Source organism: Juglans microcarpa x Juglans regia, chromosome 3D, assembly GCF_004785595.1.
Source record: "Juglans microcarpa x Juglans regia isolate MS1-56 chromosome 3D, Jm3101_v1.0, whole genome shotgun sequence".
Taxonomy (NCBI): domain Eukaryota; kingdom Viridiplantae; phylum Streptophyta; class Magnoliopsida; order Fagales; family Juglandaceae; genus Juglans; species Juglans microcarpa x Juglans regia.
The window spans coordinates 7,789,800-7,802,572 of record NC_054598.1 but is presented as its reverse complement, the minus strand read 5'-3'; the positions used below and the strand labels follow the sequence as shown (position 1 = coordinate 7,802,572).

Genomic DNA, 12,773 nt, shown 5'->3' with positions numbered 1-12,773 from the left:
TGTGTTATGCTTACGAAGAGGAAAAAGACGACGGCCAAATAGACATAGCCAGCAGGCAAGTGGTTCAGGTGGGTGTGATTTCTTTTCCTGTACAGTTTCTTCTGCATTGTGTATATTTTAAAAGTTTCTTCCCATGCCCTACCCAACCATCATGCAGTTTAACAAAACGTTGGTCTACGCAGATACTTGCAGTGAGACATCGAATTCTCTTGCAGCCACTCATGAAATTGATTGAGTTTTTGTGGTTCAAAATGTCGCCAATTCAAAAATGTTGCTGGTATTTGTCAACCCACGAGTTATTTGGGGACATTCAAACCTGGACTTGAGATAAGAGAAAGAGGCAACAGAAATTACTGACAATGTTAAAAAAATATGTTTAATAGCAAAGATCACTTTTTTCAAAGAAGTATGAAAGAGGAATGTTTTACATGGGAATACATGGAGCTTATCCAACTAATGTTCCCATTTTCTATATAACTACTGCAGAGGGAGTGTTCCTTTTGTTGTTGGCTAGATTTTGCTTAACAATGTCAAATTTAGGGGCTGCCCTATACTTGTACCTATGTGCTGCATACAGAAAAGCGCACATATTGATTAAACTCAAAATTGTAAGCAGGAAATAGAAGTAATCGAATCTACCAGTATTTATATTTTGGGACAACCATGATGGCTGCCCTTTTGCTTCATTCCCAGTGACAGATTTGATAATGCTGTTCAATAAAGTTGCTGCAAAGCAACCTAAACCCCCAGCTAGAGCAGCATAAGCAGATCCTATGCTCTTCATGGCATCTGGGGCTTCCTCGTAGAGAAATTCCAGTAATCCCACTATGCAAAATACTTCAGCTATGCCAATCAGGCAATATTGAATCAACAACCAGTATGCGGTTAGGTTGGGCATTGGAGTCAAGAAAGTTAACTCATACCCATGTTCTATTGCATAGTTTCTTCGGTACCTTTCAAAAATCCCAGCACATGCCACAGAAAGGATTGAAATTGCCAGACCAATGCCTATTCTTTGAAGCTGAGAAGCTCCATGAGGATGACCAGTTATGCGTCTTGATAATGGGACAAGTACCGAGTAATAGAGAGACAGTATAAGAAATATGCTGAGGCCAGGAAATACTGGCATGCATGTTACTGGGAGTTTCAAATGACCCATGTGGGTGTTTAGAGTATAGGCTTGCTGCACTGAGAGGGTCAAATACTCTGTTAAGATTAAGTTAATCATTATAGTGCAAGCTGGTATGGAGATAAGCTTTAAAAGGATCTTGACCTCCTCTACTTGAGTCACAGTGCAAAGCCTCCAAGGACTCGGATCAGCTCCATCTTCTTTCAGCTGCAAGGCTGCCTTGTCCAACCATCTGGCAAAATATGTCATATACCGAAACTAATGTATTGGTAAATAAGTTATGGAGAGACATATTTTAAGGATCATCGAAGGAAGATGTCCTAAGGTGCTTTCTTTACTCTCTATGACCTTACAGGAATTAGCAATATAATGTAAAAGAAGTTTGTTCGTACCTAAAATCATCTGTGTGAGCTATCTTTCCACTACCCTGAATTGCAGATTGTTTGCCCGGAACCTCATACAACCCTATTAACTCACTGCTGCAGAATGAGGCCTTTCTCTTCCGGAATGCAGCTACCAGGACCTGGGCAACCCGTGTAAGAGGGCTGCCTCCTGGCAACCTATGCCTATACATAGGAGTGCCAATAAAGAATGCCATGTTTGATATGCCCATAGCTATTGCCAGTGAACCGAAGGCGGATCCCCATCCATGTTTCATTTGAATGTATACTACAGCAGTGAAGGCCACAATTGCTCCAATTGTAACAGAGAGGTAGAAAAAGTTGAAAAATCTATCCAGGTGAGATTTGTAATCTTTACTTCTTTCATCAAACTGATCAGCCCCAAAAGAAGAAACACATGGCCTTATACCTGCAGCTCCAAATCCGGTCACGTAAAGGACAGTGTTGAGGTAAATCATCTGCCATCTTTTTGCAGGTTCACAATTCCCTAACAGGAGGGACAACTGATCACATTTATCTTGGTTTGGCACAAAGATGCCCATTGTTGCGCACAAGGTTATTCCTGTCAAACCCTCCACAAAACAACAGAAAATTTTGATAATTATAGTCAGCATACCTCCTTAAATTTTGAAAGTTAACTAGCTGTTAGAAAGACATATAATTTCAGTACAGGAAAACATAATAACTGTGTAGCCCTAGCAAATGACTGGAAAAAGATAGATTTTATAGACGTGTCTATATACTTATCCTACCGCAAGATAGATTGTCGTGAAGATTGCTATGGTCCAATATCGACCGAGATATGCATCAGCTAGGAAACCACCAAGGATAGAGGATGCTTGTGATATCCCTAGGAAAATGTTTACCGCATTTGATGAACTGGAAAAGGGTCTATGCATAACATAGAACATGAAGGCCACCATGTTAACCGAAAGGCCAAAATAAGCCATTCTCTCTGCCATCTCATTCCCTGGACAAATAAAGACTCAAGTTCACTATCACTGTTAATGCATTTATGATAATTCTTTGGCCAATAAATATATGCTTTATGCATCTACTTGAATTAAAACCAGAGCGGATCGATCCTTCATTTGCTTACAAACTAGAGGTTTGTAAAGGAACTCGTCATTTTCCATGAATAACTAGTTAAGAACAAACGTGAGAACTGTCATTTTCGTTTCTTTTCCACAATTTTACCAGCAATTAAACAATAAGATTGAAAAGGAACTTGTATACCGAATATGAAGAAGGCGGCAATCCAGCCACCGGTTTTTGAAAGATCAGCAATAGGTTTTCCATGAATATTAACCGGTGTAGTTCCTCCAGTGTAACCTCGCCCAAACGCCGTCCGCCTATCATCGGATTCAATGAAGTAGATTCCTAGTTTCTTTCTCGGAATGGAGTCAGAATTTCCATCCAAAGTAGTTGGTGTGTCAATCCCAACTTCAGGTGACTTAATTTCTCCGGTAGCCATTCCTCGATTTCCTGAAAAACCAATCACCATAACAGATTTCAGATGTTATACATACCGACCATCAGAAACATACCTTATCATATAAGAAATCAAATAAGAATATTGGTCCAATCTAATCCAGAAGGTCAAGCATTTCAAAAAGATGTAAAAAACAAGAAGCAGAATGAAGGCTAAAGCGTAAGAGAGTGCACGCTTTCGTTCATGATTGCCTGACCTCTTGGGGCAAGCAACGAAAAGAAAATAGACCTATTGTTCACAAGGACGCAAGCTACACATATATATTAGGCTGATGGAACTGAGACCGAGGTATATTAGCTTCACTGTTCAGTCTTCACCGACTTCTGCAAGCAGGAAGAAGGAAATTATATTTGCAGTGGCTTTTGAAAAAGAGTGAATAAAAAAAAAATAAAAAAAAAAATTATTAACTATACTTTTTTTTCAAAAGACTTACTCGTGTGTATCTATTACTAACATACGTTTGCGTATAAAGAGTAATTCAGATATTTTTAGAATATTTTACTATTATTATTTTTTTTATCTATTTTTTTATTATTATTTATTATTATTTAATATTTTTTTATTATTTTTTCAATCCCTTTTTATAACTTTTCTCAACACTTCTCACAGCACAGAATTAAGAAGTCATCTTCTCGGGACAGTTAGCCTGCATTTTGGATCCAAAAAAGTCAGGGCAAACATTAAAGGAGATCCAACCAACACGTTAAGATCCACAGAGAAGAATCAAATGCAATAAATAGTCATAATTGATAACATATAAAATAAATAATAAAATTTAATTATTCTTGTAAGTTTAAAGTTTTGAAACAAGTAACGATATCATATGATATTAGAATAGAAGTATTGAGTTTAAACTCTGACTCTACACTCTATTTTATTTAATTAAATATTTTACGTAGTGGATTACCTATAAATAAGAAGTCTGGCACACACGTGAAAAGAGTATTAAGATATAAAATGAATAATAAAATTTATTTTTCTACTTAAGTTTGTGGAACAAATAATAATAAATATAGAGTTATACAGAATATATATACAGATAGTTGTATACAGATATGTATATGTATATTTATCCAACGATTTAAGGTTATAAATTCAACCAACAATACTGTATCAATGACTCATTTGTAATGTCATTGGTGAACGAGGGTTCTAACAGAGGCGACATTAATGCATGGCCACCTTCATTTGTTAGGGTCTGCAGGTACAGCGCCATCCTGTATTTCCCTAAACCTTTTACAGCCACTAGTATAATACAATGGTAGGCTGACTAATTTGAGTGTAAAATATGGTTAGACATCTACATCTTTCAAGGGACAGATACTGAATGTATTGAATTAATGCGTGGGCGGTGTCTCTTTCTTTCTCAAATTCAGTATAATACAGCGGATGACAGGTTGATTAATTGGAGTGAGAAATATGGTTAGACATTCGTATCCTTCTGAGGCACTGACGCTTACATCCTTGAATGCATGCGGGGTCGTGTGACGTGTCTGTTAATCCGGTGTCGTATTGCGCATAGACTGTAGTCTTTCGATGGGAAGTGCTTTCTACAAACAATTGGATACGGGCGTCTAAGAACGAATAAGAATAGTTTGGATTTGAAAATAAGTTGTGATGAGTTAAAATAGGTTGTGAATAGTAATGAGATAGATTGTAAATAGTAATGAGATTTGTGAGTTAAAATTAATAAATAATAATAAATAATAATGAAATAAATTGAGATAAATTGTAAATACAAACCGGACCTAAATATAGGCTGCTGCTGGCTACATCAAAAAAAAATATATATATATATTAATACAAGTTGTTGCGACACTTTTTGTTTTGTTAAGGCAACAATATTGATTTAAAAAAATCTTTGGTGACAAATAAATAACATTAATGTTACAATTTTGATTAAAAAACGCCTTAAGGAATTGTTTTAAACAATCACAGGATATGTTGGGCGGTCTCTTTCGTCTGAGACTGATCTAGTCCGGATATACCCTGACTTGGGTCCAGATACTTTGTCCTGATAAATCAAATCAACATATCCAGATTTTTGTGGTGGTCTAGAAGGCAGTTTCACAGTTGTCTCAATCCACCTTATCTTAATATTTAAATATTATTTAAATATAAATTCTTTTTAATTTTAAAATTTTTATATTTTTATATAATCATTACAAATTTTTTAAACTTCAAAACAAAACATAAAAAAAAAAAAATGAATCTTTTTAAATTCTAAAATAAAAATTATATTTTAACAATATTTTAATTTTATAATATTTTTATTCAACTTTTTCTCACATTTTCCAAAATTTCATAAATTATCTTAATTCAAATAATTTCACTATTATTAACAAACTATCTCACTGCTGTTAACAGATTTCTCATCTCATCTCATCTCATCTCATCTATATAATAACCAAACAATACCTAAGTTTATTCCTCTCCCCAACACCGCCACAAACATCAGAAGACTCGCTAGACGTGAAATCCACCGTGCATTTGTGTTGGAGGATTGCTTCTCTCCTCAGGCCGACAACAAAAAATGCAAAGCCACACAAATTGTGTTCCTAATGAATCCGTGACACTAAATTTTGCAATGGAGGGGCTCAACTTTTAAATAATTAAATCTGTCTCCTCTAAATGTACACTCTTGCATGGCAGCTACATGTTCCACCATACAAAACATTGGAAAGGTACAAACAAAGGATGACACAATTTCCTCCTGCTGAAACCCTAAAACTGATTTCTAGGTTGCAACTACCACAAGAGCACATCATCATGTAGGATTCACCCCATTATCACTTAGCTTGTAAGATTCATCCTATCATGATGTAGTTTAAAGATCTTCATATTGGCTGAAACAAGAATTGGAAGCAACAGTACTGCATGTATCGATAAGATGATTCCATCATAATTATGTATATTATCAGCAAATATGATTTTAATATTTATCGGAAGTTCACCATACAAGAAGAAACATACACATTGAAGCATCAAAACGTAAGTGGAAGATCAAGGTTTATGAGGTAAAACAAACTAGCAAAGGAAAACGAACGATCGCTTTCTCCTGTGCAAGCTTGGTTTGAACGAGATGAACTTGAATTTACAGATGCTCATGGCCGTTGTACATATTTACTCTATTGCTTTGAAATCATACACGAACTTAAGGGCTTTCACAGAACTCCATCTCCTGACATTCCAGAAAAAGCGTTACAAGTGAGATATAACTAGTAGTAAATAAAAAGGAAACAACTGCTGTCGAGCCTCAGGATACGTAAAACGATGAAGGTGACCTTTTGATGGAAGATATTAGAACCCTACACATGATGAAGGGTTAAAAATGCAAGAAATTCTGCACGTACCTTGCCACAGATTGGACAACTTCCACTTCTTTCCATCCATTCATAAATACAACCAAGGTGAAAATGGTGAGAACATCGAGTTGTTATTTTAGGATTTTCTGGAGTATATTCTGCAAGAGAACAAATCAAATTACAAGAAAACAATACAAGAGTCTAGGAAGCAATTTCAGTTCTTACTATAGCAGAATACAGAATAGACTTCTTTTTTCGTTTTTATAACTTAAGTTTAATGTAGCAGAAATATATACTGATGACCAGTCAAGCATATTCTTATAATAGCAGGAGGGGCTTCTTATCGGCCACTTTGTGTCACAAACATGTTAATTACCATCGAGACATGTAGGACAGATATCTTCATCTTCAGAAGATGGCTGCGTATAAGTTAGTCCATAAGCAATTTTTGCTGTCGAAGCCTTCTCTGAGGACTCAGGATGGCCAGGTTTACCATCTTCTTCAGTTTCAACTCCATTCAATTTCTTCCTAAAGTCCAATGACTCCGTACCAGAACTACTCATATTTCTCCTCAGTGGTTGAGCATCTTCTTGGAAATGAGTCACTGACTTATCACGCCGAGAGACCAAGCCATCACGTTGCAGACGAGAGTACCTCTGATCAGAATCAGAAGGCACTGGTCTGGAAACAGAGAGATGAATATCATTTGAGGAATTATCAGGTAATGATGTGCCCACCCCTGATGGTGTAAAAGAAGCTCCTTGGATTGGTGAAGATAGTGACTGTCCTTCAAGTCTATGAAACATTGCACCATACTGCGTGTGCAGTGGGGGGATGTTAACAAATAAAAATTATAATAAAAATTAAAGTGAAATAGAAACAGCAGCAACTAGAACAGGGTTTCCCACCATGAAAACAACAGACCCAGTCTCAATGCAAAATAGTTATAGAAATCAGATTAGAAAGTATATTGCCTTTGAAGTGAAGAAATAGGGAGACCAAAAGACCCTTGTGACAGGATGATTTGAACTGTCTAATTGTAGAGCTTTTAATATGATTATACCAACAAAATAGGTCAGATGGTTTAAAATCATTTAGACACTACCTTCAAACTAGGAGGAGTTCTAGGGTAGACATTGTTCATAGTTTGTCCTCAATGCAACCGCACGAATTCACATAATAATTTTTTTTATCGGTACTAATTCACTAAAGAATATATAGTAGAAGGAGATACTCCTTTTGAAGTATGACTTAAAAGTTATTTTTCAGAACCAAAACACTAGTACGGATAAAGCATGACCAGTACCTTTTTTTTTTGGGGGGGGGGGGGGGGGGCTTAGAAATTGATTACACCAAAATGAACCGAACTTCTCTTATTACTAACCAATTCACAAGGAAATTAGAACATCTTTCTTTTATGAACCATTTACTTCAATCAGTAATTGGAACAAGAGCTTGATCTATTTAAGAATACACTCCATCTCTGGACATTTCTTCTGAAACATTTCATGTTTCATTTGAATGATCAATGCAATCACTGCAAAGCATTTTTATTTCACATATCATCCCAATTATAATTTTGAACATGTGGAAAGTCCTCCAAAGTAAAATATATATGTATGAAATTTTTCCAAGATGTCATGGTAACAATGTCTTGAACTATTGAGTCGAGACATTTGACCACAAGATTGTGACTCATGGAATTTGCAGCAGGCATAGACAGAAGCCCTACAAAATCAATTACAATGTTCTCAACATTTCCATGCATTTATTAGATAAAAAGGCAAAGTGTTTAGTCGCTCAAATGTTCAACAGCATACCCCACTAAATAGCTGGTGGAAAAAGTATCTCAGGCAAAGGCAATGCCTGTATATCGTATTGCCTGGAAGAGCATATTCTTCAAATTCTCCATCACATGGACAGCAGCAAAAAGCACCCATCTTTATGCTTTTCACAATAAATACCAAAGTAGCGACTGTTAAACAACAAAACCAACCAATTGGGGAAATCACGATTTAAAACAAATTATGAGAACATATCAAAGAACAAAGTTGATAAATCAATGAAAGCAGCATTTCCTCAAAATACAAACCCCAAACCAAACCAAACGTACATATCACATTCTTTCTTCTTCTTTTTTTATTATGTTTATTTTTAATAAATTTACTACAGGAACTTACCGTGGATTTTAGTATCTTATTTCATTCAAATTCAAGAGGAGTAATCAAGTACAACTATTTGTTTCATTCAAATCCTGATGCAGAGAGTATTTTCGTCTTCAAATTCTGTATCTTTGTCATTCCCCTCTTCATTCCCACCATGAATTCTCTCTTTCTCTATAGTTTCTAATTGTCTTTGTAGTTTTTCTAAAGCTAGAGAATCTTGAAAGCCTTTATTTCCAGGGTCCAAATAATTTTTTTTGATCAGTCAGGGTTCAAATAATTGAGTTAATAGGTCTTTTATTTAGTTCACAATCAGCTACCTTTCTACAGAGGGTCTCTCTGAGTTGAATATGTCATATGATGGATAAGGCCCTAACCTATATAAGAAGATACCTATGCATGAACATTTCATAGTTTCATAGAGAATTTTACAACTTAATGGATCAAAAGTTCCAGTGCTATATAGGTGGACTCACCCCAAAAGGGTGCCGTTATAAAAAATTATGCATCTGTGAAGTTGCATAGAGAATATGGTGGAACAGGTATAATTGGAAGCAAAGAAAATTTCTAAGCCATTATTTTGTGAGATAGGTTGGACTTTGTTTTGAAAAGGTGGAACCTCCAACAATTTGCAAAGCTCGTGTCCTCGGACATTGTTGTAAGTTTAGCTGATGCAGGTTAGAAGGTGTTATTAAAAGTTCAATCTGACTTTGGAAGTGTATATCACATGACGGGTCAAGGCCTTAACCTATATAAAAAGATACCTATGCATGACCATAATACTTTTGCATAGAGAATTTTACAACTGCACGTTTCTCACGGTAGGGGCTAAAAAAGAAGTAGATTTTCTTTCAAAATTGGACACAGAGATAAAATGGGCAAAGCTTCTGGGAAAGATTGGTCCATTATCTGACACTAATATATTTTCTGAGTCACCATTACCTGTGGCCTTTAAGAGAAAGTTCTTGGAAAATGCTGGAATAGTCTCTACTATTGCTGTACCACCTATAGGACCTAAAATTTGAGCACAAAAATAATCGTTCCCATTCGCAGAGACGGCGATGGAATTCCAAAGAGAAATGAGCAAATAGTTAATAAAGAGAGTACCAAGTGGTGTGAGGGAAAGCTTGAGAAAGATCCAGAATATCAAGATGACAAAGCTCCCTGCAGAGCAGATTTGCTTTCTGGGAAGAAACAAAAATGTTAAGACTGAAGCTATTGTTCCTTCCCAAAGTAAAATTCTTGAAAAGAAAAAGATCAAGAGAGAGTATGCGAAAAGCAAATGGGTCTACATATACAATGCCAAATAAGTATCAGGAAACAGCAATTCATCACGATACCAATTCGAAGATCGAACCAAACGAAACCACAAGATCATCATTACACAGTCTTGGGTTTGATAGCATGTAAAAGGCGCAAAGGGAAAGATAATCCTAGTAAGAGCTGAAGAGTGGGATCTAGTTCCCAATTACCTTCTTCTGAGTAATCTGACTAGTTCTAGTTCAAGAAGATCCCCTCAGGAATTTTATCGAAGTCTTAAGCCATAGGCCAAGCCTGGGCAATCCAACGAAACAAACAAATTCAGAGGTTTGCGATTTTGGGAAGTTCCGGGATGAAGAATGGATGCGGTATTAGAGTTATGTAGAAGAACACGCGCAACGCCGCAAACAGCGCTGCCGATGGGAACACTCCAAAACAGAAGATTAAGGTGTGTGTCGATGTTGAAGTGAGTTGAGTTGAGTTGAGTTGTGATGATAAAATATTGTTAGAATATTATTTTTTAATATTATTATTATTTTGAAATTTGAAAAAGTTGAATTTTTTATTATATTTTGTATTAAAATTTGAAAAAATTATAACGATGAATTGAGATGAATTGAGATAAATTTGATAACTAAACGCATCTTAAATGCTGTGGATCAAATTACTATATTATAAATTTATATATACTAAAGAAATGGATTTGGTGTGGGTGTGGTCCAGCTAAACTTACATATACTGCTTACATCTTCAAACCGTACGCCATTTTTTTTTGGGAAACGCTTTATTTATTTTTGAACGTGTGAAATGATATTAAGAATTGAGTACTCCATTATAAAGTTATGAGATATAATTTAATTTAAAAAATAAATTTTAAAATTTAAATATATTAAGCTAAATTTTACTATTTAAGTGATATGGATATCATACTCTATTAATAGAGTTTAAGATGAATGAATATTCTAAATTCTCATTGAATAAGCAGTGTACACAATGTGCATTTTTATAGCAATACAAGAGGGAATATTTCGCTTGGACAATACAACAAATAGAGGATGTGCTATGCCAAAATACATGACATTGTGCAGAGTTTGTTAGAAACCTCTGCTGGTACAATTACAGTAGTGTCCATAGGACACTAAACAACTTATCTATATAATACCAAAAGCCTTTAGAACTATAGCTGATGTGTGTGGGTCTTACTTTGTCATTTGTGATTTGGAGTCCAACGTGGAAGGCTCAATACGCCCCCTTGAGCCTAACGGGGTATCCATATCAGTGAGGCTCGTCATGAAAAGATGAAAGCAAGGGGCTGCAAGAGGCTTTATAAGAATATCAACCAGTTGGTCTTTTGAAGGTAAGAAGTTGAAGAGTTTTGGCAGTAGCTCTATCACGCATAAAATGGAAATCAATTTCCATATGTTTGGTACGGGAATGAAGGACGGGATTGAAGGAGATATAAGTTGTACCAAGATTATCACACCAACGAAGAGAAGGTTTAGAAATGAAAACATGAAGTTCCTTTAAAAGATTTTGGATTCAGAGTAACTCGGTAGTTGTATTGGCAAGAGCCTTATATTTGGCATTTGTGCTTGAGCGAGCAACAATGTGTTACTTGCAAGAGGACCATGAAATAAGATTTTTACCCAGAAAAATGCAAAAACCACTTGTTGAGCGGCGATCATCGGGGCAACCAGCCCAATCCGCATAAGAGAAGGCTTGAATTTGAAGAGAGGATGACTTATGAATAAAGAGGCCGAAGTTAAGCGTCTGTTTTAGATATATGAGCAAACGTTTAATAGCAAGCCAATGTGAGTGTTTTGGATTATGCATGAACTGACATATTTTGTTAACTATGAAGGCAATGTCTGGTCGAGTAAGGGAAATGTATTGTAGGCTCCCAACAATTATGTGATACATTGTTGGATCCAAGAAGGTGGGTGTATCAGAAATCGAGAGTCAACTAGATGCAATCATTGGAGAATTAGCTCCATTGGCAGCAAGCACATTGACACGGGAAAGGAGATCACAAATATATTTTCTTTGAGAAAGTAAAATTCCATTGTCCAAATGACAAATTTCAATACCAAGAAAAAATGATAATTTACCTAAATCTGTAACAGGAAAAATAGAGGCTAAAAAGGAAATAAGGTGATCAATTTGAGAAGGATGCAAGCTTGTCTCAATGATATCATCAACGTAAACTAAAACATAGATGGGAATTGATTGAGAAGAGTAAATGAAAAGGGACGGGTCAGCTTGAGAAGAAAGAAAACCATACTCATAGAGGGAGGTGGAAAGCTGAGCAAACCAAGCATGAGATGCTTGTTTAAGGCTATAAATGGCCTTGTGCAAGCAACACACGTACTCGGGATGTTCAGGGTGAACAAACCCAATCGGTTGGGACATGTAAACAGTTTCGTTGAGATTTCCATGGAGGAAGGCATCTTGGATGTTGAGTCGGAGAGGCCATCCGTGAGACACGGCTAGAGCGAGAACAAGGCAGATTGTGGATGGTTTGAAAACCAGGTTGAACGTCTTAGCTTAGTCAACGCCTTCTTGCTAGTGGAATCCCTTGGCAACGAGGCTGGCCTTCCGCCTTTCAATGGAGCCATCAGAATTGTGCTTGGTTCAGAACAACCACCTGCAGCCAATGATATTAGAGAAGGGGAATGGGGAACAAAGGACCAAGTGTTGCTCTGGAGAAGAGCTTGAAATTCTCTGCTCATGGCATCACGCCACTCAGGAAAACAAGAAGCCTTGGTGTAGGATGATGGCTCTTCGGGAACATCAATGGTGAGGGAGAGGTAGTGCCGAGGGGTGGGATAAGGGATTTGGCCAAGGGTGAACAATTTGGGACGAGAGCTGTTGGTTTTGGATCTTGTAATAATCGGTGAACGTGGGGTGAAGATGGAGGAATGAGTGGGTTTGAAGGGCTAGGGTTAGTGAGAGTCTGGTTCGAGAGAGGAGAATAGGAGATGTCGTGTGGAAAAGACGAAGACTCAGTGATGAGTCTGACGAAGT

At 36.5% G+C, this 12,773-nt stretch overlaps 2 protein-coding genes across 8 annotated transcripts; both read right to left on the bottom strand.

Annotated features, from left to right (window-relative positions):
- Positions 1-371: 371 nt before the first annotated feature.
- LOC121256087 (protein NRT1/ PTR FAMILY 6.1) lies at positions 372-3,431 on the bottom strand. Of its 6 annotated transcripts, none has more exons than XM_041156718.1 (5): positions 3,307-3,431; positions 2,767-3,015; positions 2,283-2,500; positions 1,522-2,102; positions 372-1,361 (listed from the first exon to the last, which is right to left on the bottom strand). In XM_041156718.1, the coding sequence occupies exons 2-5, from the start codon at positions 3,002-3,004 to the stop codon at positions 470-472; spliced, it is 1,929 nt and encodes a 642-aa protein (XP_041012652.1). In that variant the 5' UTR covers positions 3,005-3,015; positions 3,307-3,431; the 3' UTR covers positions 372-469. The 6 variants fall into 6 exon arrangements, with proteins under 6 accessions (XP_041012652.1, XP_041012651.1, XP_041012653.1 ...); XM_041156717.1 differs by having other exon boundaries at positions 3,219-3,356; XM_041156719.1 differs by lacking the exon at positions 3,307-3,431 and adding an exon at positions 3,251-3,271.
- A 2,471-nt stretch (positions 3,432-5,902) lies between these two features.
- LOC121256086 (E3 ubiquitin-protein ligase At3g02290-like) lies at positions 5,903-10,191 on the bottom strand. Of its 2 annotated transcripts, XM_041156714.1 has the most exons (6): positions 9,962-10,191; positions 9,597-9,673; positions 8,148-8,302; positions 6,704-7,142; positions 6,376-6,485; positions 5,903-6,203 (listed from the first exon to the last, which is right to left on the bottom strand). In XM_041156714.1, exons 3-6 carry the CDS (start codon positions 8,265-8,267, stop codon positions 6,177-6,179), a joined length of 696 nt encoding a protein of 231 aa, XP_041012648.1. In that variant the 5' UTR covers positions 8,268-8,302; positions 9,597-9,673; positions 9,962-10,191; the 3' UTR covers positions 5,903-6,176. The 2 variants fall into 2 exon arrangements, with proteins under 2 accessions (XP_041012648.1, XP_041012647.1); XM_041156713.1 differs by lacking the exon at positions 9,597-9,673.
- Positions 10,192-12,773: the final 2,582 nt, after the last annotated feature.

Coding starts and splice junctions, on each gene's coding strand:
- LOC121256087 (XM_041156715.1), bottom strand. CDS start 3,034: ATGGTGATTGGTTTTTCAGGAAATCGAGGAATGGCTACCGGAGAAATT. Junction 2,501..2,766: donor TGCCGCCTTCTTCATATTCG/GTATACAAGTTC, acceptor TTATTTGTCCAG/GGAATGAGATGGCAGAGAGA. Junction 1,362..1,521: donor GCTCACACAGATGATTTTAG/GTACGAACAAAC, acceptor ATATTTTGCCAG/ATGGTTGGACAAGGCAGCCT.
- LOC121256086 (XM_041156714.1), bottom strand. CDS start 8,267: ATGGGTGCTTTTTGCTGCTGTCCATGTGATGGAGAATTTGAAGAATAT. Junction 7,143..8,147: donor TCCACCAGCTATTTAGTGGG/GTATGCTGTTGA, acceptor CTGCACACGCAG/TATGGTGCAATGTTTCATAG. Junction 6,204..6,375: donor GTTGTCCAATCTGTGGCAAG/GTACGTGCAGAA, acceptor CTGGAATGTCAG/GAGATGGAGTTCTGTGAAAG.